At 45.2% G+C, this 24548-nt stretch overlaps 2 protein-coding genes across 2 annotated transcripts; both read left to right on the forward strand.

Annotated features, from left to right (window-relative positions):
- The first annotated feature begins 1355 nt into the window (after positions 1-1355).
- On the forward strand, positions 1356-2879 carry LOC307242813 (receptor-transporting protein 3-like). The gene is made up of 3 exons (XM_080017400.1): positions 1356-1436; positions 1702-1867; positions 2095-2879. Exons 1-3 carry the CDS (start codon positions 1427-1429, stop codon positions 2435-2437), a joined length of 519 nt encoding a protein of 172 aa, XP_079873526.1. The 5' UTR covers positions 1356-1426; the 3' UTR covers positions 2438-2879.
- Positions 2880-3382: 503 nt separating this feature from the next.
- Positions 3383-24332, forward strand: LOC307241753 (ankyrin repeat and IBR domain-containing protein 1-like). Its single transcript, XM_080015972.1, is given in 23 exon segments — positions 3383-3484; positions 6607-7003; positions 10756-10837; positions 10839-10928; positions 11043-11168; positions 11439-11468; positions 11470-11619; positions 12743-12860; positions 12957-13177; positions 13431-13519; positions 13750-13894; positions 14317-14477; positions 14587-14675; positions 15314-15444; positions 15640-15774; positions 16609-16695; positions 16873-16939; positions 17663-17808; positions 18906-19084; positions 19705-19756; positions 19926-19970; positions 20170-20293; positions 20649-24332. Coding segments are annotated over 22 exon segments (3879 nt in total). The 5' UTR covers positions 3383-3484; positions 6607-6815; the 3' UTR covers positions 22073-24332.
- The last annotated feature ends 216 nt before the right edge of the window (positions 24333-24548 follow it).

Here is a 24548-nt window from a genome sequence, read left to right on the forward strand (position 1 = left end):
TGACTAAGTTAAGATTAATAATAATAGTAATAATATTATTAATAATAAAACAATAATTCACAGTAAGTATGAACAATAAACATTAAACAACTTTTGTGTTTCCAGCTTTTGGTCCTCATATATTAATATGTTAAAATATTTTTTTTTATTTGGGGGTTTGAGCATGGAATAAGGTGAGCATTGAAATCCCACCTATTATCTAAAAAAAATGACATCTTAGTTCTTTTGTCGTTTTTGATGATTAGTAGTTCTAGTCAGTAATGTCAAGTAATAGTATTTATGTCTAATAATCATGTCTGGCCTTTCTCAAGTGTCGTCCAGTCGTCAAATTCGGGTAACATGTTGTGTTATTAGGAATTATAACTTTAATAATACATTTTTAATTGAAATATTCACATCTCTCAATGGTGTTAACTGTTGCCCAATGAAATAGATAAATACATATCAAAGAAGTACATAAATAACTAAATGGGCCGGAGAGAAGACCCACAATTTTTAAGCCTCCTTTGCGTTGGCAGTCTATAAACTGGTATGCGAGGCTGGTGCTCTAGCGCCACCCAACGGCATTGACCGAGCACAGCACATCAGCGCATTGGCTTGTGGTTGAACTTATGTTCGTCCAAGTGGAAAAACTTCTGAGATTCATCGACTTCTGTTAAAGTCATCACTCCCCGATAATGTCACATGAGCCTAATTCTACGCCTTAAAGAAGAGAGGACATGATATTATTACTAAGTGGCAATGCATGTTATATGGTTATGCCATATATATATATATATATTTTTTTTTTTTTTTCTCCCTAGAACAAAAACACATATTTTGGGTCCTACCCACGACTTTATTCAACATTCATATTGGCTACTAGAATTGTTTTTCCAAGCCACCACTCGTAGTAAACCCTCAGACATTTTATGTTGGCGCCTTTGAGGACCTGGCCTGTGACCTTAATATATCTGGCCAGAACGACTTTTACTTTTAATAGAAAAAGTACAAATCTTGGACCACCTCTCATATTTCCATCACAAGCACATACCTGTGATCACAACATCTCAAACTTGATCATTACAACTTCAAAAAAATGTCCATTCTGTGGTCCTTGGTCCTGTTGCAAAGCATACTTGTGTACCTGGGCAAGGCTCACTGACTCAGAACAGATGAGAACCCACAAGCATCACACAAAAACATTGGACTTTGAAAAGTTGTTGTGCGACTTGTGTGACTCACTAAATTGTAAAAAAAACAAAACCAAAACATTGTTCTGAGTTTTGCATATTGGCTCTTTGTTAACTGAAACGAAAGTAGGACGTTCAGTTTCGTTTTCCAGACTTCGGCTGACTGCGGCCAGGGAGGGAATAAAAAGAGAGGGTGTTGTTGTTGTTAAGCAGACACACTGAGGAAAGACAGGCGGTGGATCTTTTCAGAGACCATGGCTACAGGTGAGAAAAATACCATTATAATGAGGAAGATAAGTAAAGGTAAAATGGGTCAATCACTTATTGACTAATGACGTTTTAAGTGTAAATAAAAAATGCATCATCTAGCTGCTCATGTCGTTTTTTTAAATGTTATAAATATGTCACCTATACTCACAATTCAGCTTTTTCTTATTGTTTTTTTTTGCCAATATGTGTTCAATGTTAAAACAAATGCTTTTTTTTACCAAATTCTGAAAATACTTGTACATTTCCCTCGCATGCACAGATTGGGACCCCTCGTTGTGGCTGGACAAATTTAATGAGATGGTGGATGAAGAGCTGGATTATGGAGACCAATGGACCCTGAACTTCAACTACAATCAGACAGCCCAAATCACCGCGGAGGACAAGAGGAGAGGCTGGAAGATCTACAGCCACTGCGCCTTTGCAAAGTAAGTCTTAGTGTTGTGAAGTACTGAAAATGATTTGATCACGGGTAAATGTTGCCTACGAACGAGGTCAAACAGATATCTCCTCGTGAAGACCTCATACTTCATAAGAACGTAGCCCCGCGTGAGCAGACGATCGACTGTCAGATGACTTGATTTGTTTATTTCACACAGGCCTGCGTGTACTACAGTTTACCGATTGGCTCCAATCATGTGCTTTCCCACCGCAGGTTCCTTTGCGGTTCCTGCTCTAAAACCTGGCCCTCCGCCCGGGTCGTGGTGTTGTTTCGGTACCGGCTCCGCGATGGAGCGGGCCGGGGCACGGTGATCATGCGGCCCTTCGGACAGGCTTGTCGGCGGTGCCAAGGGGAAACGTTCTACCTGCCAGGTTTCGCCGAAGACGTGGCGGAGAACGCTCTCCTCAGGATGTTTTCGAAGATTCTGAAAAACTGCTACGGAGAGGACGACCAAGGCGATGGGGGCGCACCGTGCACCGACAACGTGAAGACCAAGCCCCATGAAAAGAGTTTGTGTGAGGCGTGCCAGCTGGGCATCTGCTGCCAGGAAGACTAGACAGGACCCACGACAAGTACTTTTGTCACAGTATGAAACCATTAATAGGTCACAGCCGGCAAAACGCTTTCTAGAAACAAGCATTACGAGTAGAGCTGGAGAGGTTTTTTTTCTTTTTGTCTGCAGTCAGTTAATCAGACATGATGTGTGTGTTATAGTTGGTGTGTGTGTGTGTGTGTGTGTGTGTCACCAGCTGAAGGCCTGAGATGAGGAAGCAGCAAAACACACACACACACACACACACACACCACATGACACTAGACTGGACTCGTGTGTCTGTCTCACTGATTCAGAGAGCAGTTTGACAGAAGAACAGTTGGAAGATAGTAGAGCATTATATGCATGTAGTAGTAGTAGTAGTAGTAGTAGTAGTAGTAGTAGTATATATGTATGTATGTGTGTGTGTGTGTGTGTTGCGAAGAAGAATAAGTTATTATAACAAAATGTGTTTTGTATTTTGCAACAAATAAATAATAAACAAAACGCAACAAATAAACATCTCATCGGCCCAAATGAAGTTACTGTTTATTAAAACCTGTGACGCGTTCCATGAACTCGGAAATCGGTCGTTCGATAATTCCCATCTCCGAGCCATATGGCACCTTTGCCTCTGTTCAGGACAGCATTGACGGCTGCAGTAAATTAACGTTTGATTAGTGCGCCCGGCGATCTCGTAATAATCCACCCAGGGGCGTAAACCAGCTTCGAGCGAATTTTAGAAAAACATAATACACCAATAGAAGCGGGATTGCACCAGTCCCACGCCGGTGGAACGCCGCACTCGCCATGGACCAATTACGCGGAAGCTGGGCTGTGACGCTGGCCTCCGCGCATGCGCAGGGGGGGGGCGCTTGTTTTTGGCAGCAACAACAACAGAAGCAGCCCAGCGTCGCCCTCCGCTCCCAGCATCGTTGCTGTTGTGGTCAATGGGCAGAATGGTTCAACCAGAAATGCCCGACACGGAGTATGATGAGATATAACCAAGCAATGGGGATCGCTGTGTTCGAGTGTGTGGACCCGCGGCTGGTGAGCAAGTACAGCGACCCTGTGAGTAAAGGACTCAACACTGGAGGTTTGAGGTTGTCACTATTCACTAGTTAAGGCTAACAAGGCTAACCAGCTAGCACCAACCTGTGATCACGGTGTGCTAGGTTAACAGCACTTCGGCTAGCCCGCTACCGCTTGATTGTTCAGTTAGAATCCAAATCACACACAATAGTCATTTAGATAGAGGGATAGATAGATAGATAGATAGATAGATAGATAGATAGATAGATACTTACTTTATTCATCCCGACGGATTTATAGCCGCGCGCGTCAAATAATGGGGAATAATAAGAATAAAGTCATAACAATAAAAATGTGGACCAACTTTGCCAATTTGCAATAGACCTAAAAAGAACCTTAGGAAATAGGCATCATGCAATTAACCTAAAATGAAGTGGGGGGAAAATGAAAAGTTGGTAATATACAATTAACCTAAAGATGAACTATTAACACTGATCCGCTTTATCAACAATGCACACAAGAGGTTTATTGTTATTTTTTGTTCTCAAATGCACTGGCAACATTTGGTATTGTTTCCTATTGAGTGTAATTAGCAGACTGACAGTGATGGACAAAGGACTTTTAACTGTGGGGCCGCATGGACACACACAAACGCACACACACACACACACACACACACACATACACACGTGCTGTCGTGAACTGTGACTGTTTATTTAAATTTAAGAGAAGCTCTTTGTCTCATATCACCTTATGACATCAAACAGCTTTTAACTTAGCCCTCATACGTTAAACCATATTGGGCGCCACCAGTATTTAGTGTAAATGCTATGTAATGACATTGGATTGACTTTAGATTCAGTAGATTATGGGCAGGTTAAATCAAAAAAGGATGTTTGTTGCCTTCAAAATAACTAACTAAACTAATAAACTGCTCTCGCTTGCTTTAGTGTTGGGTACTTAACTGTTTTGAAAGTATCAAAGTAGAGTGTTCAGTTTGAGAACGTACCCCTCAACGCAACTCAACTAACTACTGTATTGTGTTCTTCACTGTGACCTGGTTCATGCAGGAGGCCTGGTCGCTGACATTCATTTTTGCTGAATTTCATAGAGTAGAACTTTGTTTGAGTTAAGACCAGGGTAGTCTAGAATGTTCCCCTTGTGTTTTGGATCACCATTGTTGTGGCTCTTCCTCAACCTGTTTTTCAAGTGTGCTGTTCTAGTACATTGTAGTTTGTAAATTAGATGATTGAATGAAGTGTAATTATGATTCTAGCTCTAGATCGTTATCACTGATAGTATTTGGACGTGCGGGTCTGTTATTATTAGACGTACTATTATGGTGCGTTACATTGTTGGCTAAAGATTTAAAAAATTGCTTAATGTACTTTACATCACAGTACATTAGATCTATGCCCTCATTTGAGACCCTGCATGACATGCATGACATTAGCCTTGTCATTCAGATGGCCTAACTCATTCAGACACACCACTTCTAAATGTGCAGTAAACAAACAGCTGCCACAGATAAACAGATGCCAACCAGATACCAACATTTCTTGAATTTCAGAGGTCCTCCTGGCTGTCAGTCGTCAGTCGAGACAGAGAGAGAGGTACTGAGAGACTGGCTGAGACAGGAGATTGGTGAAGTGAACTGGAAGTAATCCACAGTACACAAAAGCAGAGAGCCCAGCAGACAGGCTGACCTAATAACTATAGTCACCGGGCCTCCAACCCCAGGCATATCTAGCCACACTCACACATGTCCTGCACAGCGCAGGCGTCATAGGAGCAAACAAAATAATATGTTGCCTGTTATTGCTTGTCAGAGGCTCCAGCCTCCGGTACACCTATGTGTTTGTCTGTATTGTGTTTGTTTTTGCAGCATCCTCTTCCCGTCATGCCATACAACGGGAGGCAGATGGAGGGAAGCAGCCAGCCACATTATTGAAATCACAAGTTCACAAGCTTCCCAGTCAGTGGCCAACTGTAGCTCAGCTATAAGAGGCTCTTTGTATGGGCTAGACAGATGGTCACAGAATGAAGACTGTAATGAAACCCTCAGCAACCACACACACACACACACACACACACACACACACACACACACACACACACACACACACACACACACACACACACACACACACACACACACACACACACACACACACACTGGTGTGTGTGTGTGTATGTGTGTGTGTGTGTGTGTGTGTGTGTGTGTGTGTGTGTGTGTGTGTGTGTGTGTGTGTGTGTGTGTTAAAATGAAAGGTCATAAGCGTGTTCATGAGATCCAAACAATAAAAAGAAGGTAATGGAATGATATTTATATGACCAATAAAAAGGTAGAGACTTAAACTTGGATGTTTTCCTCTATGTTTATTCCTCTGGTATTTGTGGGAATAGTGAGGGGCAGCAGTTATCGCTGTGATTCTTTCCATTCTTGCCCAGGAGCAAAGTAGAACACGTTGGGTCTGGTTGGGTTAGCACTGCACCGCTGAACACAACATATACAGCTAATTATTGCAAACAGGACCCTTGTGCCTTGCTGCTAATATTGCCCATGCATTTTATCAAGCGGCGGACAAATCAATGTCCTGGAAAATATTAACCGTGCCTCTCATTCACGCTCTTTGCAATTTCTCTCTCTCTCCTTCTCCCTCCCGCAAGGTAACATCCTCACTACAGAGCACATCGAGCCGATCGATGGATAAAGTGATTGACTGAGTCTCTCTTGTTCTCTCCCCTCCATTTTGATCTCTTCTCTCTCCCCGGTCTTGATCTGTTCTTCTCTACTCTCCCTTTTCTCTTATCTCCTGTGATCTCTCTCTCTGTCCTCGTACTTTTTCATTTGCCTCTCACTCTCCTTCCCTCTCTTTGTACCACTCACGTACCATACATACCCCTTTGGGCCCCCATCATCACTTTCATCCTTTACTCTCTTTTTGTCTTCTCTTTCTTATAATATTACTTTTTACTTTTTTAATTACTTATATGTTGTTTTTTTTTTTTATTGTTTTGTTGATTGCTTTGTTTTCCAGTTTTTATGCTTGTGCCACTGGAACCGTAACATACCACGTGTGTGAAATCAAGGTTTTTTTTTTAAACTCTTTCTCTCTCTCTCTCTCTCTCTCTCTCTCTCGCTCTCTCTGTCTACTTAGTTCACTGGGCAGGAGTCTGCAGTCAGCCATGCCACTCTAAACTCTGACCTGTGGTGAGCTGGGGAGGAGGTGGTGGTGGAGGAGGAAGAGGAAGAGGAGGAGGAGGAGGAGGAGGGAGAGCAACGTTGGGAGGAAGACAGACGTCAGACAGAGCCCCCCCCTCCCTCTAAGCCTATAGGCCGCTCCCCCCTGCTGGCGAAGCTGAAACCATGGGCAACACGGCCACAAAGTTCCGCAAGGCCCTAGTGAACGGTGACGAGGCTTTGGCCTGGCAGCTGTACGAGGGAAACCCCCAGTTCAGGGACGGTCTGGACCCCAACACCTCCTACGGAGAACAGTACCAGCACAACACACCGCTGCATTATGTCTGCCGCCACGCCATGACGCGCCTGCTCAGGTAAAAAAAAAAAAAAAAAACAATAAAAAAAACCCATGAGACGCGAGCGCTGTTTATGTCGGGCATTTCCATGTTTCCTCCTCCGCAGGACTACTTCGCCGTGGACGGATATTCCACCGCCACCAGAATAGATTGTGTAAATGAAACAAGGTGTATTTGAGCCGCGGTCCGCATCCAAAGAGCACCATTTGTTTTGCTAGCTCGCCTGCAATAGATCCAGAAGAGAAAACGGGCGCATGAGAGCCCGACCGCCGCTGCTGCATCGGGTCAGAGAGAAGCTGACCGTGTGCAAGACCCACACCTATCTCAGTAGGGTCAGCAAGGGTGATCTCCTTGCCTCGGCAATGAAGCTCATTTAGACATGCTCAAATCTTCACATTTTCCTGCAGAAACACATGGGCCTTGTTGTAGCTCAGCGTGCTATGACAGCGCAACTTGGGGGTCGTTTACGCCCCTCTACCCCTGCGGCCGCTGACAGTTGTCGAAAAGTGAGAGCAGGGATTGACTACACCTAACCTGTAGAGAGCCACAGAGGGAGAGCCACGGATCGAGTGACACAACACTGGCGGCGTGAACCCCCCCCCCCCCCCACAGGGATAATCAGGCCGCCTGCCATGAGCTAGACAGCTGCTTCAGCGGCTAAGTAGCCCTCCTCACCTCCTCCTCTTCCTCGCACTCCTCCTCTCTCTTGCCCTTTCTCCCCATGATTACAGGGAGGCCGGAGGAAGCTGTTTGAAAAGATCAGGTGTGTGTGTGTGTGTGTGTGTGTGTGTGTGTGTGTGTGTGTGTGTGTGTGTGTGTGTGTGTGTGTGTGTGTGTGTGTGTGTGTGTGTGTGTGTGTGTGTGTGTGTGTGTGTGTGTGTTAGCGAAATAGAGAAAGGAAAATGTGCTTACAGCTGTTGTGCCCTGGCGTCCATGCGCGGGTGGGTGAAACAGACAGTTAATCGTGTCCCTTCCTGCTCACCTTTAATAATCCAGAGAGAAGTCAGAGAGGCACGGGAGGCTGGTGGCACTAACGATAACCATCAGAGGAAATTCCTCTTTGTTCAAACAACCTCGCTGGACACTGACAACGAGCTGATGAGCGGCAAATCCTCCACCAAATGTTATAATGGTTGAATGTGGTGTGTTTTATTTGTGTAATTATTTGCTGTTATCTGTTTTTTGGGGCGGGGGTGCTTTATGCATTTGGGAGGACGTTCCTCAATTGTACTGAATCATGTGTGATACGGGTGATTACAAGTGTGTTGACAGCCATGGGTTCCGAACAGTGTGACCCCCCCCCCCCCCCCCCCCCGTCTTCCACATGACTCTTTCCAAACAAGCTGTCGATGAAAATTGCGAATAGACGCGTCAACTTGTGAAACTCTGAAATCTTTGAAACAACTTTTATCGTTGATTTACACTCTTTGTTGAGTATAAATCCCAGTTTAGATAATTTCAGAATGAGTTTCAGTGATAATGCTCCCTTAAAGGTGGAGGTTAAAAAGACGCAAGAGCAAAAGACGTTAGAACCACCAGAGAACATGTCCTAGAACACACTCAGAGCTCAATAAGAACTCTGCGGTGAAAGAAGCATGATCTCGATGTTGCAGCTCCGAAAACAAAAAACAGAAACAAGCTTGTTGATCCGGGAAAAGGAGGAGTTTGAATGACCCGGAAAGGGAAGTTGAAGTCCGTCCCCTACCATGACGCAACGACATTTTGGACCAATCATATCAAGGGGAGCTCTCAGAACCGAGAGAAAGACGAAAGACATAGTTAGCCTCAGGGGCTTGCGTTGAGAAACCACAAGAACCTAGATCAGCGCATCAATTTGTTCTTTTCTTGTTCTGAACATGTCTTTTTGGTCAAAAGCTTCAACTTCTTTTTAAGTGTACCTCCACTTTAACACTCTCCTTTCGGGGGCTTTGCTGGTGCTTCCTGATTCAATTACATCCATGAACGGTAGCTTAGCCCGTCAGCATTTAGCTAAAAACCTTGCGTGGTCCTCCAGGCCTGATCTTTATCTGGTTTTCAGTAGACCTGCGTTAGGGCTGTCCATACTCTCCACCCATCCGCTGGAGTGGTGCAGAGTGGTGGTGTTTATTATTTTACAGAGGGGAGTGATTAGTGATTGTTGCCAGGGATCAGGAAGGGGGGTGGACAGGGAAGTGAAAAGGAGGGATGCAAGGATGGAGAGCGGTTAGTAGTTAGCAAGGAGATAAACAAATCCCACTGAAATGACACTATTGCCCGCTGCCAAGCTGTTTTCATGCGTTGCAATTCACACACACCCCTCAAAACCTCCCAAATTGCACATAAGAGATTTATTTTAGTGTTTATATTTTGCTTTTTTACGAAAGCTTTGTAATAATTCACACACAATATTCAGCAAAAACATGTTTTTTTTCCCCCACCATCCAGCTTCCATACGTTCAGTAGATAGAGAAAAGAGGAGAGAGGAAGGAGAAGAACATGTCAGAGGATGTACAAAGTGGAGTAAAATCTAGAGAACAGAAGCGGCGGAAGAGAGGAACGGAGAGGGTGGTCAGAAAGCCCTGACCAGCCAACGCTGCAACTGCCACATTTATCCCTCGCGTGTGTGTGTGTGTGTGTGTGTGTGTGTGTGTGTGTGTGTGTGTGTGTGTGTGTGTGTGTGTGTGTGTGTGTGTGTGTGTGTGTGTGTGTGTGTGTGTGTGTGTGTGTGTGTGTGTATTTGAGACAGAGAGAAAGAGGGAGATGGAGGAAGAGCATCAAAGAGATACAAAACAGTCAAACATTTTATCATTTAATAAAAGATAAACATACTTTATTAATCCCCAAAGGGAAATTCCAGCGTTGCAGCAGCAAACTCACATGACAAAACACATGTCATTTACAAAAACACATGTTGTTTTTGTAAATTATTTGTTGGTTGTTGTGGCAAAAATATGAAGTTGTATACAAGCAGTAATAAACACATTGGATTTTTGACAGCGACCGCTGGTGCTGTGTCTTTAAGTAAAAGGTCATCAGAAACGGGTATCTCTGTGTAGGAGACAGATCGATGCATGGAGGTGTAGGCGGGGTCATGTCTCGCGCATTATCTTATCTGTTTGTGTTTATGATTAAGACGCACTCAAAGGTCTTGACAGAGACACTGCCAAGCTGGCAGCTCATTCACCCAAACCTGTTTTCGGGTCTTGTTTTCTCACTATATTCAGAGGAAGTAATCAAACAGTTAAACACGGCTGGATGGGTACGCCATGATCAATGATCGTGTTTATTCAGCAAGGTGTGTTCAGGTCTTTGTGTGGCAAAAAGTTGTATTTGGGGTTTGTGTATAGTATTGTTCCTGAATCCTTTGCTCTCTGACTGTTGAGATACAGTAGAATGGATCTTTAGTATAATAATTCTCCCTTTAGTATAATAATTGAGTGTGCGCGTGCGTGCGCAGATGCGCGCGCATGCTTCATGCAAATGCTTGCTGGTCCATTATTCCATAGACAGTTACAGTAATCTCCTCCTTGTCATTTCCTACCTTGTATAAAACCATATTGTCTCCGTCCTTCTCATTCCACCTCTTTACGTCTTTAACTTTCTACCTTTTTAATATTTGGTTCTGGAACACTGTCAATCCCTCCAGCTCAATCCAAAACATTACTTTTCAAACTCAGCAACACCATTCTTGTCTGCACCACCTCCCCTCTGTCAACGGCAACATTGAATGTTGAAAGGTATCCATCCATCCATCCTAAATCACTCTCCGCCCTCCCTCTGTCCCAACAAAGGTCCTTCTGTTCAGCAAAGAGGGCAACCCCAAACAAGCGCAACGTGCACAACGAGACCTGCCTCCACGTGCTGTGTCAGGGCCCCACAGATCCTGCTTCTGCCAGAGGGTGCACTGTCCCCGCGGCTGGCCCGGCCCCAGAGGGACGAGCAGCGGCGCGCGGACTGTCTACAGGTACACGCAAAGGGGGTGAAAAGACTGATATAAGGCTAACATGACCACAATTGGACACTTGGGGAGATGTACCCATGCCCAACAAACTTTTTAAATAATTGTGTGTCCTACCAGATGATCCTCAGCTGGACGGGTGCCAGGCTCGACAGGGGCCAGTATGAGAGGGCCAACGTCAACGCCACCGACAACCACCATAGCACCTGCCTGCACTACGCTGCTGCAGCAGGCATGAAGAGCTGCGTGGGAGGTGAGAGAGAGAGAGAGAGAGAGAGAGAGAGAGAGAGAGAGAGAGAGAGAGAGAGAGAGAGAGAGAGAGAGAGAGAGAGAGAGAGAGAGAGAGGAGAGAGAAGAGAGAGAGAGAGGAGAGAGAGGGAGAGAGAGAGAGAGAGAGAGAGAGGAGAGAGGAGAGAGAGAGAGAGAGAGAGAGAGAGAGGACCGAGACCATCCACCATCGCGCCTTGTTTCTCTTCAAATCTACTTCCCCTTCCCCCCCCTTTTTTCTTACTCCAGCTGCTGGTCCAGAACGAGGCAGACCTGTTCGGGGGAGGATGAGGAGCGCCTGACTCCGTGCGACCACGCTGAGCGGCAGCAGCACACGGAGCTAGCCCTAAGCCTGGAGTCTCAGATGGTCTTCTCCTCCTCCTCGGCCCAGGACCCGCACAGCGACTCCAGCCTCATTCCACGGAAGGAGGTGTGAGAACGATGGCAGGGAGGGGGGTGGTTAGTTTCCATAGGATCTTGTGGAATAAGATTGTACATTAGAAAGGAAGAAAGAATTGATGTCCAAATGCACTGTCGTCAGTATAATCGATACAGTGGGGAAAATAATAATTGATAAGCCAATTGAGCCCCTCGCTGATCATCTACATTTCAACAGATTTATAGACGGGGAGATCTGCAAACTGGAGAATAGTTTGGTGACTTGTGAAACATTGTCTGGGTTGTTTATCCTTCCAAGTGTGTCCTTTACCCTTGAAAAAAATACTGTTTCATCTCGAGTACATCGGCCCCTTCACTGAGGGCCGAAGCTCTTCATGTATAGTCGCACGCACTCACATTCCCTCCTGGCTGACGTCCGCAACAGAATCCAATTAAAACTGGCCATCGTTGTCTGTCTTTTGTGTCTCCGCAGCCTCCGCCTCTCTCTGTGAGATTTCTGTTACGCTGCATTGTGGTTCGTGCAAGTGTGGTTGAATGATGAACTCTTCCAAAGTGTTCTGAGTCATCCGTCCGTGATCTGTTTTCTCTCCTTTCCATGCATAGTTCTAAAGTACTCTTGTTCTACTAAGATAAATAGGGAAGATGTGTTCTTTCACTCAGATCTGCCACTGATTGATGTCAGCGAAGGCAACACAGACACACTTGGCAATAAATGTTTCAAGTTGGCAACGTTTTAAAATATCTTAAAATATAATTTTAAAAGGAAAACATTGCCAACGTTGATTTCAGAGAGCACAGATACTTCCCTTCTCTGCGCAAATTCCACTTTGTGTCTTTACATTTTCTAAAAGGTCGGAGAATATTGAAGAATCCTTCATATATATATTCCACACCTTGCCTGATGTTTCTCTGTGTCTGAGTTTAATGGGGAACAATATCTGCCGTCCACTGAGAGCCTAGTTAGAGTGTGCCTTCCTGGAAGTCAAATCCTCTAATACTTAATCTCTCTACTCACTGCCCTTTAGCCTTAATTCACTTCCTTCTTCACATCTGTTCATCTCTCTCTCTCTCTCTCTCTCGTCGCATTTGTTCATCCATTTCTGTGTGTGTGTGTCTCTCTCTCCTTCTCGCTCTCGCTCTCTGCCTCTCTGCAGCCCTACGAAGGTCTGAAGCTCCAGGACCTGCGCAGGCTGAAGGACATGTTGATCGTGGAGACGGCCGACATGCTGCAGGCTCCCCTCTTCACGGCCGAGGCCCTGCTCCGAGCACATGGTACGTCCAGGTCGAGGAGGGTTAGCTGAAGTACAGCGGGCCTCATGTATCTCTATGTATTGGTATACATCTACTTCTCCTTCCCCCATTCCTCAGATTGGGACAGGGAGAAGCTTCTGGAAGCCTGGATGTCGGACGCCGAGGGCTGCTGCCAGCGCTCGGGCGTGACCATGCCCACCCCGCCCCCCAGCGGCTACAATGCCTGGGATACCCTGCCCTCACCCCGCACCCCCAGGACCCCCCGCTCCCCTCTCACCCTCACCCTGACCTCCCCCACTGACAGCTGCCTCACCCCCGGTGAGGAGGGCCTGACCATGGTGAGACATGGCTTCCCCCCTCTTGCCTTACTTACATAGAAGTAATATATACCTAGCAAGAAAGCATTGGCTCTGGTGTTCTAAATCTAAACTGTTCATAACAGTTTTGTGCTATTGTTAATTTGAACTCATATTCATACTCACCTGTTTTTCAGATAATCTCGCATGATACAGTAAATTATATGATATGGTGTATATAAAAAGTACGTAAACTGTATTGTGTACATAATCTATGGCTTCTGTTTGTCCGTAGTGTGGGATCTGTCTGTGCTCCATCTCAGTGTTTGAGGACCCAGTGGACATGTCCTGCGGCCATGAGTTTTGCAGAGCCTGCTGGGAAGGGTAGGACTTAAAATTGAGTATTTGTATATTAACACCACAATAAGCACATTTTGGGAGTTTGAACATTGAGAGTGCTGTCCTTTATTATTTAATTACTGCATGTATCCCCCAGAGGAACAATAGTGATAACACTATTTCGACTACATGATTTCTTCACTATGATATTTCTGTTGCTATATTGCGCAGCAATACTTCTCCATTTAGACAAAATATAATCTTTTATGTTTCAGGTTTCTGAACATAAAGATCCAGGAGGGCGACGCCCACAATATCTTCTGCCCGGCCTACGACTGCTACCAGCTGGTGCCCGTCCAGGTGATAGAGAGCGTGGTGTCCAGAGAGATGGACCAGCGCTACCTGCAGTTTGACATCAAGGTAAACCCGCACACACACCACACAGACACAATCACACTTACAAACCAAGTAACAATTGTACGAGAAATAAAGACTATCCATGTCCACGTGAAGCAAGATCCTACCACACTGAGTGCATCCAAACTTTGCTCAAGCTTGCATTTTCTGCTTGCGGGTGCATTTAAAAATGTATTTTTGGTTCTGTGTGGGACTGAAATTCGTTGGACTACATTTGAAACTAGAATTCTCAGTGATCATAACTAAATCCCTTTTTTGAGCCATTTTTGGTGGGTGGGGGTTTTTTTTTCCCTCCAGTGGTCTTGAAAATCGCATCCAATATAAATCTTTCTAAAAGTCAAAGGACAAAAATTCTAGTGCCTTGACCAAGCTAGTGCAAGGCAATATTCTGCGTTCTAGGGCGTGATCTCTCTCTCCCCCAAAAGGCGTTTGTGGAGAACAACCCGGCCATCCGCTGGTGTCCAGCGGTGCGCTGCGAGCGGGCGGTCCGCTTGACTAGACCCGGGCCGGGGGACACGGACCCCCACAGCTTCCCCCTGCTGCCCTCCCCTGCTGTAGACTGTGGCAAGGGACACCTCTTCTGCTGGTACGCATTCAGGACTTAACACACACACACACACATCAATCCCTGCTGCAAAACTTTTCCTTAGCTCCTCCTCTCTTCCTCTCCTTTTTTCTCTTTGTCTTGGCTCCAGGGAGTGCCTCGGCGAGGCCCACGAGCCGTGTGACTGTCAAACGTGGAGGAACTGGCTCCAGAAAGTCACGGAGATGAAGCCTGAGGAGCGTATGTCTGTCAATGCTCCCCGGCTCTGTGCTGTGTCAGAAGTGCTGTCCACACTCCTGGGAACTAAACAATCAACATTTGAGACATATACCATGATTCCAAAATAGAATCATGGTAGATGTCTCTGGCATCATACCTCATTCATGATGCTGAGTGCAGTTCTATTTTTCCATTTTCTAAGCCTCCACAGCTACAGTTCATATGTTTGGAGCATGTCACCCCGATTGGGTACAAACTTGACCCATATTGCAGCCCAAGTAGGGTTACTGAGTTGTTTTAGCAAAGTTTGAGGCTCTACAGCGAGTCTCTCCACTAATACTGTGTAATCTCCTACCCAGTTCAACGGATCGTTGTTAAGTTGATCTGCTCGGCGTTCGTGACAGCTCATATTTACCCAGAAACCCCTGTAAGGCAAATATGTTTAGATCTGTGAGTTTACAGAGTTTGTTTAAGGTTTGTTTTTGCCTTTAATATTTACACACTGGACCTAATGTAAATGTGTTCAACGTCTGCTTCTGACTCTGAAAGGAAAGTTGCTAACTTCCTGTCTGTATGTATGAGAAGTATGTCACATGGTAGCTAAACTTGATATACTGTGTGTGTGTGTGTGTGTGTGTGTGTGTGTGTGTGAACTGCAGTAGCAGGTGTGAGCGAGGCCTATGAGGATGCTGCAAACTGCCTGTGGCTGTTGACAAACTCCAAACCCTGTGCTAATTGTAAGTCGCCGATCCAGAAGAATGAAGGCTGCAACCACATGCAGTGTGCTAAGGTACACACACACACACACACACACACACACACACACACACACACACACACACACACACACACACACACAGTTCAGACAATTCTGTACCTCCTGAGCCATTTACTTCATGATATTTGGTAATGAATGATTATAACTACTGTACTGCTTAGTACTCCGGCTCTTGTCCTCTTCGTATTTCCTCCTCCTCCTCCTCAGTGTAAGTACGACTTTTGCTGGATCTGTCTGGAGGAGTGGAAGAAGCACAGTTCGTCCACTGGAGGCTACTACCGCTGCACGCGCTACGAGGTCATCCAGCAGCTGGAGGAGCAGTCCAAGGAGATGACTGTGGAGGTGCAGACACACGTTCTCTCACTTCTGTGTCCACCCAAACGACTGGTTACCTCCTTGTCATACACACACACAGAGAGCACCATTGGCACCTTAAAAATTGGCCCGCTTGAAATCAAAGCGTCCAATTGATTGGTCTCTGATTGGTCAGCGGGCCATTACAAACATACATTTTTCAGCAATGCTGGTTTCTAAAGTGCTATTTTCTGTGTGTATTTATGAGAACTTGAACATTGAGATTCATTCATTTTATTTTATCTCAATGTGCGGTACATTCATCTTAATTACACAGTCAGATACAAGTTGTCTAAACGACAGCAAATGCCTTGACTAGAATAAGACCAGACATTTCCATTGACGAAACCACCATGTATATTTTCTTAGACTTGTAGACTAAGCCAATAATAACCAAATGACTAACATAAGACTCAAACTTATATATCAGTCAAAAGACTGAGACTAAAACTGAATTTCAAAGCAAAGAAAACAAGTTTTATAAACAACTTAATACTTTTATAAGTTGTATTAATACTTAATACAACTTAAAAAAAAGATGTATCCCCTGAAGATGCGCCTATAAAATAAAAAGGGGGCATTCTGTGTTTTTACAGTAAAGGATTAATGAATGTGTTCATGAAGAATTCATTTACATATAGTGTTTTTAATGTAAATGTAAATAAACGCTCACTTTGCAGATGTTTCTCGTTTCTCCTTGACTCCTTCTCCCCTAAAGAAGTTTATAGTGAACTGATTTGGCCCTCTATGAATTCTACGCTGACACACACACAAAGCGAAGCTTCTCCAAGGTCACTGTTCTGTTTTGTTTCTTTGTTACAGGCAGAGAAGAAGCATAAGAGTTTCCAGGAGCTCGACTGCTTCATGCACTATTATACCCGCTTCAAGAACCATGAACACAGCTACAAGGTGACACGCACGCACGCACACACACACACGCACGCACGCATGCACACACACACACGAGTGAAAAAATGTGTTAAAAACAACCAAGATGCCGAGTTAACGTTTGGACTGCTATGGCGTGGGTTTGATGGCCCTGACCAGAGGAAGAGGTTTGACTCTCTCTCTCTCTCTCTCTGCCAGCTGGAGCAGAAACTGCTGAAAACAGCCAAAGAGAAGATGGAGCAGCTAAGCAGAGCCTTCATCAGCCGTGAGTCTGAACAGACTGAAAGTCGCTTATATCTACTGGGGGAAAGGAGAAGAAAATATGTTTTAGCTGGCGCAAAGCGTAACTGCAAGAAAAACCCCGGTTTGATCTGGTATTGACAGCTTCAGCCGACCCAAGTCTATTCTATCAATGCTGGTTTAATAAAGATCACAATTAAAGATCATTCAGGTCGACTCCCAGTGATGGAGAAATAAGGTTTAAGTAAAAAAAATGTAATAAATACCAGAGTTTTCCTCTCACTAAACAGGCTGTGATTAATGAAGCCTTCAAAGTAATTCCTGCTGTGACTTGATGAATGGGTCAATTCCACAAGCCAGGTTTTATTTTGGAGGGTGAGCGTGACCAGGGATGATGGCAATGATGAATGATTAATAATAATTCTTATCTATATTCATACAGTGCTGTTCAAAACAAAGTGCTTCAAATTCAAAAGAGATAAAAGACAAATCTTGAAAAGATAATCACAGGTCAAATCTAATTATGATCATGTTTCTACCCATAACAATGAATAAAAACATGAAAGACATTTTAAAGGGTGTGTGTGTGTGTGTGTGTGTGTGTGTGTGTGTGTGTGTGTGTGTGTGTGTGTGTGTGTGTGTGTGTGTGTGTGTGTGTGTGTGTGTGTGTGTGTGTGTGTGTGTGTGCGTGCGTGCGTGCGTGCGTGCGTGCGTGCGTGCGTGCGTGCGTGCGTGCGTGCGTGTCCAGGCGAGGGCAGCCCTCCCGACACCCGCTTCATCGAGGACGGGGTGAGCGAGCTGCTGAAGACTCGGTGCGTACTTAAGTGCTCGTACCCGTACGGCTTCTTCCTGCAGCAGGGCAGCACCCAGAAGGAGATCTTCGAACTCATGCAGGTAACGGACTGGCGGGCCATATAAGGACATTTTATTTATAAATATATATATTTTTTCAAGGAATACTGAGGAAGGAGTGTGTTTTTTTTTTAATAGTATACTGTATATTTGGAAGGATTCTCACAACTAAGATCCATTCTAGTGACTTTGAGATCCACTTCACATCAATATGAAGAAGCTGCGTTGAGTTGTGTTTTGTACATTCCTGCGGTCATTTTGGAATTTTGGAGGACATTAAAAAAAACTTGGGGCGAGCAATGATTTTTGTGTATTAAGTCTTTTCTTTGGCATTTCCCCCTGAAGAGTTGATCAAACTTCTGGCCGGTAGCATTTTGAAAATTGAATAAACTGTAATTATAGTGGACAGTAAAACACAGAACATTAGGAGCTGAAGAAGACAGTTCCAGTAATTAGATAGAAGCTAGCCTTTTGATTGATTTATTGACTAGTTGAATGATTGTAGGGTGTTTGGCTGAACAGTAAAGCGGCAGACAGAAGGCAGAAAAAGGCTGAAAATGCAAGAAGTTTAGGACGAAGGAGCTGGTGCTCGGTCATACAGTTAAAGAACCGAAGAGAGGGGGTGGGGGGTGGAATGGGAGAGGAGAAGACCACCACCAGACAGGGAAACAGAAAAAACAACAAGGAGGAAGTTGAATACGAGTGTCTTCAGTAGAAGATGATGCTGCACTTTTCAAATTGGCCTTTCAGCACGACAAAACATTTTAACATCCGCTTTAAGGATTCAAAACAAAGCAGCTATGACAATAATGATTACATTTTTTTTAATTAAAAAAATTAATTAACATTGATCAAATTATTTAATAAATATGTACATGTAACGAGTTAGATATATATTTCTAAGTTGGCTTATATATTTAAGCCTGTATACATAATTTTGCTTTTTTTACATGTTTATTTTCCAATTTTAGATTACTATCTAAAATAATAAAAAATATATATTTTTCTTCCTACTTTGTTTTGCACAGTCTTGGGAGTTTGCCCCTTGTCTGACTGCATGTGGGGAAAAAAGAAATCCTGCCAAGCCCCCAGTGTGGTGATGAATGCCCTGATTTCGCCCTGCTCCTATGTGTTCCCAGACGGACCTGGAGATGGTGGTGGAGGATCTGGCCCAGAAGGTGAACCGGCCCTACCTGCGCACGCCGTGCCACAAGATCATCAGCGCAGCCCGCCTGGTCCAGCAGAAGAGACAAGAGTTCCTGGCCTCGGTGGCCCGCGGTGTGGCCCCCAACGACTCCCCCGAGGCCCCCCGCCGGAAGTATGTGCACACACACACACACACACATACGCAGGGGTTGAAATTGCTTATCACGTTTTCTGATATAACTTTTTGAATTCAAAGTTTTCACACTCATCTTTATCTCTCTAAAATAACTCTCAGAGTACTGCAGTACTGTAAGTAGTACTACATTACTGTAGTAATGTAGAGGCAGTGTTATATAGTTTATCTTCCTTTATGTCCTTTCTTCCTCGTTTTTTATTATTACTCGAGGCGATGATTGTACATTTAGGTTTTTGAAATATACCTAGTGTTTCAGCACTTTTAACTAATACTTTAATAATGCATTTAATCAATATTTTGCTTGTAATTGGGCACAAGTAATTATAATCGTACTTGAGTACTAGTATTCCAAACTCAGTTTTAAAGTTATATAGTTACTTGTTCGTACACTGCATAGATTGATTTATGGAAGTAAAGCTTTGGTGATGGGAGGAAAAGGGAAGATGGAGAAAAAAGGATGTTTAGGAAACGTTGTATATCGGAGTGCTGGTCAAAGTGGTAAAATGTAGTCAAGCAATTCCAAATTTGCCCTGAGGAAAAAAACCTTATTAAACATTATTGTGTTTTTACTCTGCTGTTTTCCATACATGTTTCAGTTACCCCGGAGGCTCGTGGGACTGGGAGTACCTGGGCTTTGCGTCTCCTGAGGTAAGATCCACACTCCTCCACGCGGTTGGGCTCTAACTCACTAACTGTCTTGCTTGCGCTTCAACGCCGAGCCAACGCTGCTTCCTCAACGTGCATTTAACGACTCACATCATTAAAAAATAAACTGCATGCTGCAGTCTGAGGCTGATCTGGTCTTATGTGTGTTAAGATGCTGAGTCGTCATTCTGTGCTGGGAGGAGGGGACCAGACACAGGTAACACACACACAGGCACGCACGCTCTTTGGCGGCGCATGAGCTTATGTTTTTTATGTTGCTAACCTATATTGGTAATTGTAAGCACACTGTTCCTGCAGATACAGAGCAGATTTCCCACAAAACTAAGCGGCCCGGTGTTTTTGAAATGCTTTAACTCACGAACAATTTTTCTGTTTGGTTTTGTTTTTTCCTGCAGGAATACGCTGACTTCCAGTACCGGCGTAGACACAGGCAGCGTCGTCGTGGCGACATGCTGAGTCTGCACAGTCTCCGTAGCAACAGCAACACGCCCGAAACGAACAGGAGGAGCAGCAACACTGGTCAGACATGCACACAGTGCCTTTGTAAAATATGAAACATAAAAGCTTTTTTGTTTTAAACGTCACATTTTGGAAAATAACACACTTTGGAAAGGAATCATGGTGTATAATGTTTAGAACTTCAATTGCAATTACCCTACGTGGACTATATCTGTCTATACTGTACAGACGCTTATCACAAAAAGCCTTATTTTTGTGAAATAACTACCAGTCAATTACTTGTCTCTTTTCATTGTTAAACTCATATGATTCTGCACTGATCACTGCTCATACAGAGACAATCCACGCTCTGGCAGTGGCTCGGAGGCTATTTGTGACCACACTGATTTGGCTTTTGACCTCCGTCTTGTTGCAGAAGGCCCGGACAGGAGCGAGGGCAGGAGGAGAGCGCTGGGCTCCCTGGATGAGGACGACCCCAACATCCTGCTGGCCATTCAGCTCTCCCTGCAGGAGTCCCGGCGGGAGCGAAGCCTGGACGGAGGGGGAGACAGAGGGATGGGCGAGAGACTGGAGCCGGAGCGAGGGCAGGACCGAGGGCAGGAGCGGAGGCCTGACGCCCCTGCCACAGATGGTGCCTCTGGGCCCCGGGGTCCCACGGCCTTCCCCCCGTCTCTCCTGGATCCCCCCCATCCACCGACCAGGACAGACTCAGTCCACCAGCCTCCCCCCTCCAACCCCATCCCTCTCCCTCCCCCTCCCCCGTCCCTCAGCGCAGAGCTGCTGGAGCTGGGTGACAGCCTCATGAAGCTGGGGAACATCACCACCCCTTACAGCCTCGACACGCATGCCTTTGACGCTCAGGCACGGGACTTGCAGAGCACACTCAGCGCTCCCTACGCCCTGGAGGCCAGTTACGCCGAGCGCGGCCAGATCCAAGATCTCAACACTATGACCATACCGCTTCTGCTCGACCATATCGCCATCACACGCAGCTCGGATCCCAGCTACGCTCACCACGCTGGCTCCTCTGCCCCTGCCTGCCCCCCGAACCCGGCCCGTGCCTCGAACCCCACCGCTCACGCCCCTAACCCCAGCCCCTACAACCTCAAACACACAGACACCTACCAGCGTGCTCAAAAAGCCGACAGTTCCTACCCCCCACGCCAAGCACATGGGGGTCAGTACACCCCGACACGCGCTCCCACTCCGGCTGCGGCCTCCGAGCCCTCCACCCAACTGTGCCTCCCGCCTCCAGAGCTGGAGCTCCCGCTGTCCCCGGTCATCCCCCCGGGGGGGGCCTTCACGCCCAGCGACCCCCAAAGCCTGGAGCCCCTGGACCCCGAAGCCAGCGTCCAGCTGCTGGACAACATCATGGCCTGGTTCAGCCACAACATCAACCCCCAGAACAGCCCCCAGAGCCTGGCCCTCGTCCCCTCGCCCCCAACCACAGAGACAGAGTCCTCCCCCGACGCCGCCTCCGAGACCGGACCCGAGGAGCCTGCGACCTTGGTCGCCCCGGCCTCTTCCTGGCAGCCCCCGGAGGGTGAGCCAGAGGCGAGTGCTTGTCTTGGTGCTGGAAGCGCGGAAGGCCCGGAGGCCTTAAGGCCCAACATGCTCGAGCTAGAGGACAGGAACGCCGGTGAGGGCGGCGGGGACACGGAGTGTGTGGCCAACCTGTCGCTGGACGATGCAGACACACACCCGTGCTCACACGAACCCCACGGAGGCGGCTCTGCCTCTCACACTGCCACGGCCAGAGAGATGGACTTGGACCACGCCCTCCTTTTAGAGGAGGGACAATCACCTGAGGAGTGGGAGGAGCAAGTACACTTAGTGTGATGCTAGGAGGACGAGAGGGAGAAAGAGGAGGGGAAACAAGATTATGAGTCAAGTGGAAAGAACGAGAGGAAAATAGTTGTATGAGTAGATGAAGCAACGGGGAAGGTAAAGAATTAGAAAGGTTGGAAAATCGTGCAAGTGATGCTAATAGAACGGGAAGCGGAAGTGAGGGCATAGGAGGGGAATAGTGATGCCTCAATGAAAAACCTAGTTCTCTGACTAGAGTGTTTACTGTTTGTATTATACTGTATGTAAAGATAAAAGCCGTTGGCGCTTTGTCAGGTATAGATGATGTCAAAGGATTATTGAGGAAAAAAAAAAAGATTGCTGTAAAGGGAATCAAGCTATTCTGACATCAGATTCAAATGAGTGTTTAAATTTAAGGGTGCATCTATGAAAAACTGCTGATATCATGCTGTCATATTGCTGTCATTTTTTTCCTTTTTCTTTTAACACTATTTACTTCACAGCCTTGTTTGTTTTCAGTTGATCTTCTGGGTTTATGAGTGACTACTACACCATTTTCCTGCACCGACCCATCCAGGGGTGTGGTGGCTCAGACAGGAAAGGTGTTTGGGTTGCAACGCTGGAGCTGATAGCGCGTGCGACACAATCATAGGGACTTTTAACATTTTGGGATCTTCATGCACACTGTACCCGCTGTGGCAGAGAGCCACGTCCACGTGCAGATCAGACCTTATTGTCGTGTGCAGAAACAACGCTCCCAACTTGAGTCACGACTCCAGTCATTTCAGACCAGATTTTTTTTCTTTTGTTTGTTTTTTCTTTTAACCCTCGTTATAAACATGAACAGCATGGTTGAAGTGTAAATGGACTTAAATAGAAAAGTGTTTTTTGGTGTAATTATCATTTGGATATTACCTTTCTTGAAAGTGAGAGATGACTTCCTTTAGTCTGTGTGCCTTCTTTGTTTTAATCATATTTATGTTAATATAATTTATGTATATTTATTAGCTGCATTACCTTTTTTTTTTTTTTCTTTTTTTTTTTATACAGAATTCTTAAAAGTCGAAAATTCCTACTTAAAGACAACTGACCAAACACCCCTTTGGTGTGACTGTTGCCATACACACAAGGTTCCGGTGCACATGAATAACCAGAATTCCCTTTCTTCCTGTAAAGTCCAGAAGGAGGCCAGAGGCGAGCGCCACAAAGCAATGTTCCCGTGTCAGCCAGCCTTTACATCCCAAACCATTCTGCACTTAATGGAATCCACAATGTCAGACAAACTCAGAGGATAACACTTCTAGCACTTCTTTAGCGCTTGGTCCTCCTGCCGTGGTTATTACCTTCTGTCTCCGAGAAGCATTTAAGGATCTTGCTTTGTGAGGCGGCCTCTGGGTTCCTTGGTTTTCATACTGTCTATATCTCACTGTACTGCTCCATCGTGCTGTTTACAAACAGTGGAATTTAAAACACTGCCTTTGGTCGTAATACACTTGGGTGCTTTGAGAACCAGAGGGGGAGTCACCTTGGCTTGTAGTTTGACTTTTGTTTGCCAAACGGATGAGAAATAAAGTGCTATATGTGATGTACTACCAAGTAATAAATTCTGCTTTGAACTTTCCCTCTATTTTATGGAAATAGATAATCAAATGTAGTATCATACACAATTAAATACGCCTCCACGTCAACATATTTTATAGTGTGTTGGTTCGGGAATTTACACAGTGAGAAATACAGCTATTTGCTATTGCATTTTAGCCTTATTTAGAGTGCAGTAATTTGGAAGTTTGAAGTGTACCTGGATATAATGAGTGTAAGACAGTATCTTACAATTTCCATATATGACGTCTTGATCATCATTAGATGGAGATGTGGATGAAGTATCTTTCTTCCTCCTGGATGGAACAGACCCTTCTATAGCCTTGACTTATCTGGGGAATAATTCTGAATGAATTGTTTCATAGGCCTCTTGTTCTTTATCACAGCAATTATTTAACATTAATTCACCTAATTCAGATCTGCCATGGAGCAAAGATATGCACCACTTTTACTTTGAGGGTTGTTTCTTTGATTTTGTTTTATCTTGGCACCATATTTTGTAGTGCCAAGCAATCGGGCCTCCGCCATTTTTCAACTAATAACTGTAAATTTCAAAGGTTATTTGCACTTCCACGAGTTGTACTTGATACATTCCCAATCAATCCATGAGAAAGGAGCCAATGATTGTATTGTGCCCAATACTGTAAAAGAACGTGTCAGTGCAAAGTTTACTCAATAAAGAGCTGATAGGGTTTGTTGTGTGGTATGACTCATTTTCTCTTGGAAAAAATGTTTCTTTTTCTTTTTTGGTCTGTGAAAATGGAGCCCAGCTGGTGCTCAAAAACAGGTTGACCGGTGTGTCATTTTGAAATCATTTGTGAAAAATAGTTTCACTCCGCTTGCTGTTATTATACCCAACACACAGTTTTCATGCGTCTAATCTAAACCGTGAATCCTGAATTTCCCCATA

The sequence above is a fragment of the Zeus faber genome (assembly GCF_960531495.2).
Source record: "Zeus faber genome assembly, chromosome: 1".
NCBI lineage: Eukaryota > Metazoa > Chordata > Actinopteri > Zeiformes > Zeidae > Zeus > Zeus faber.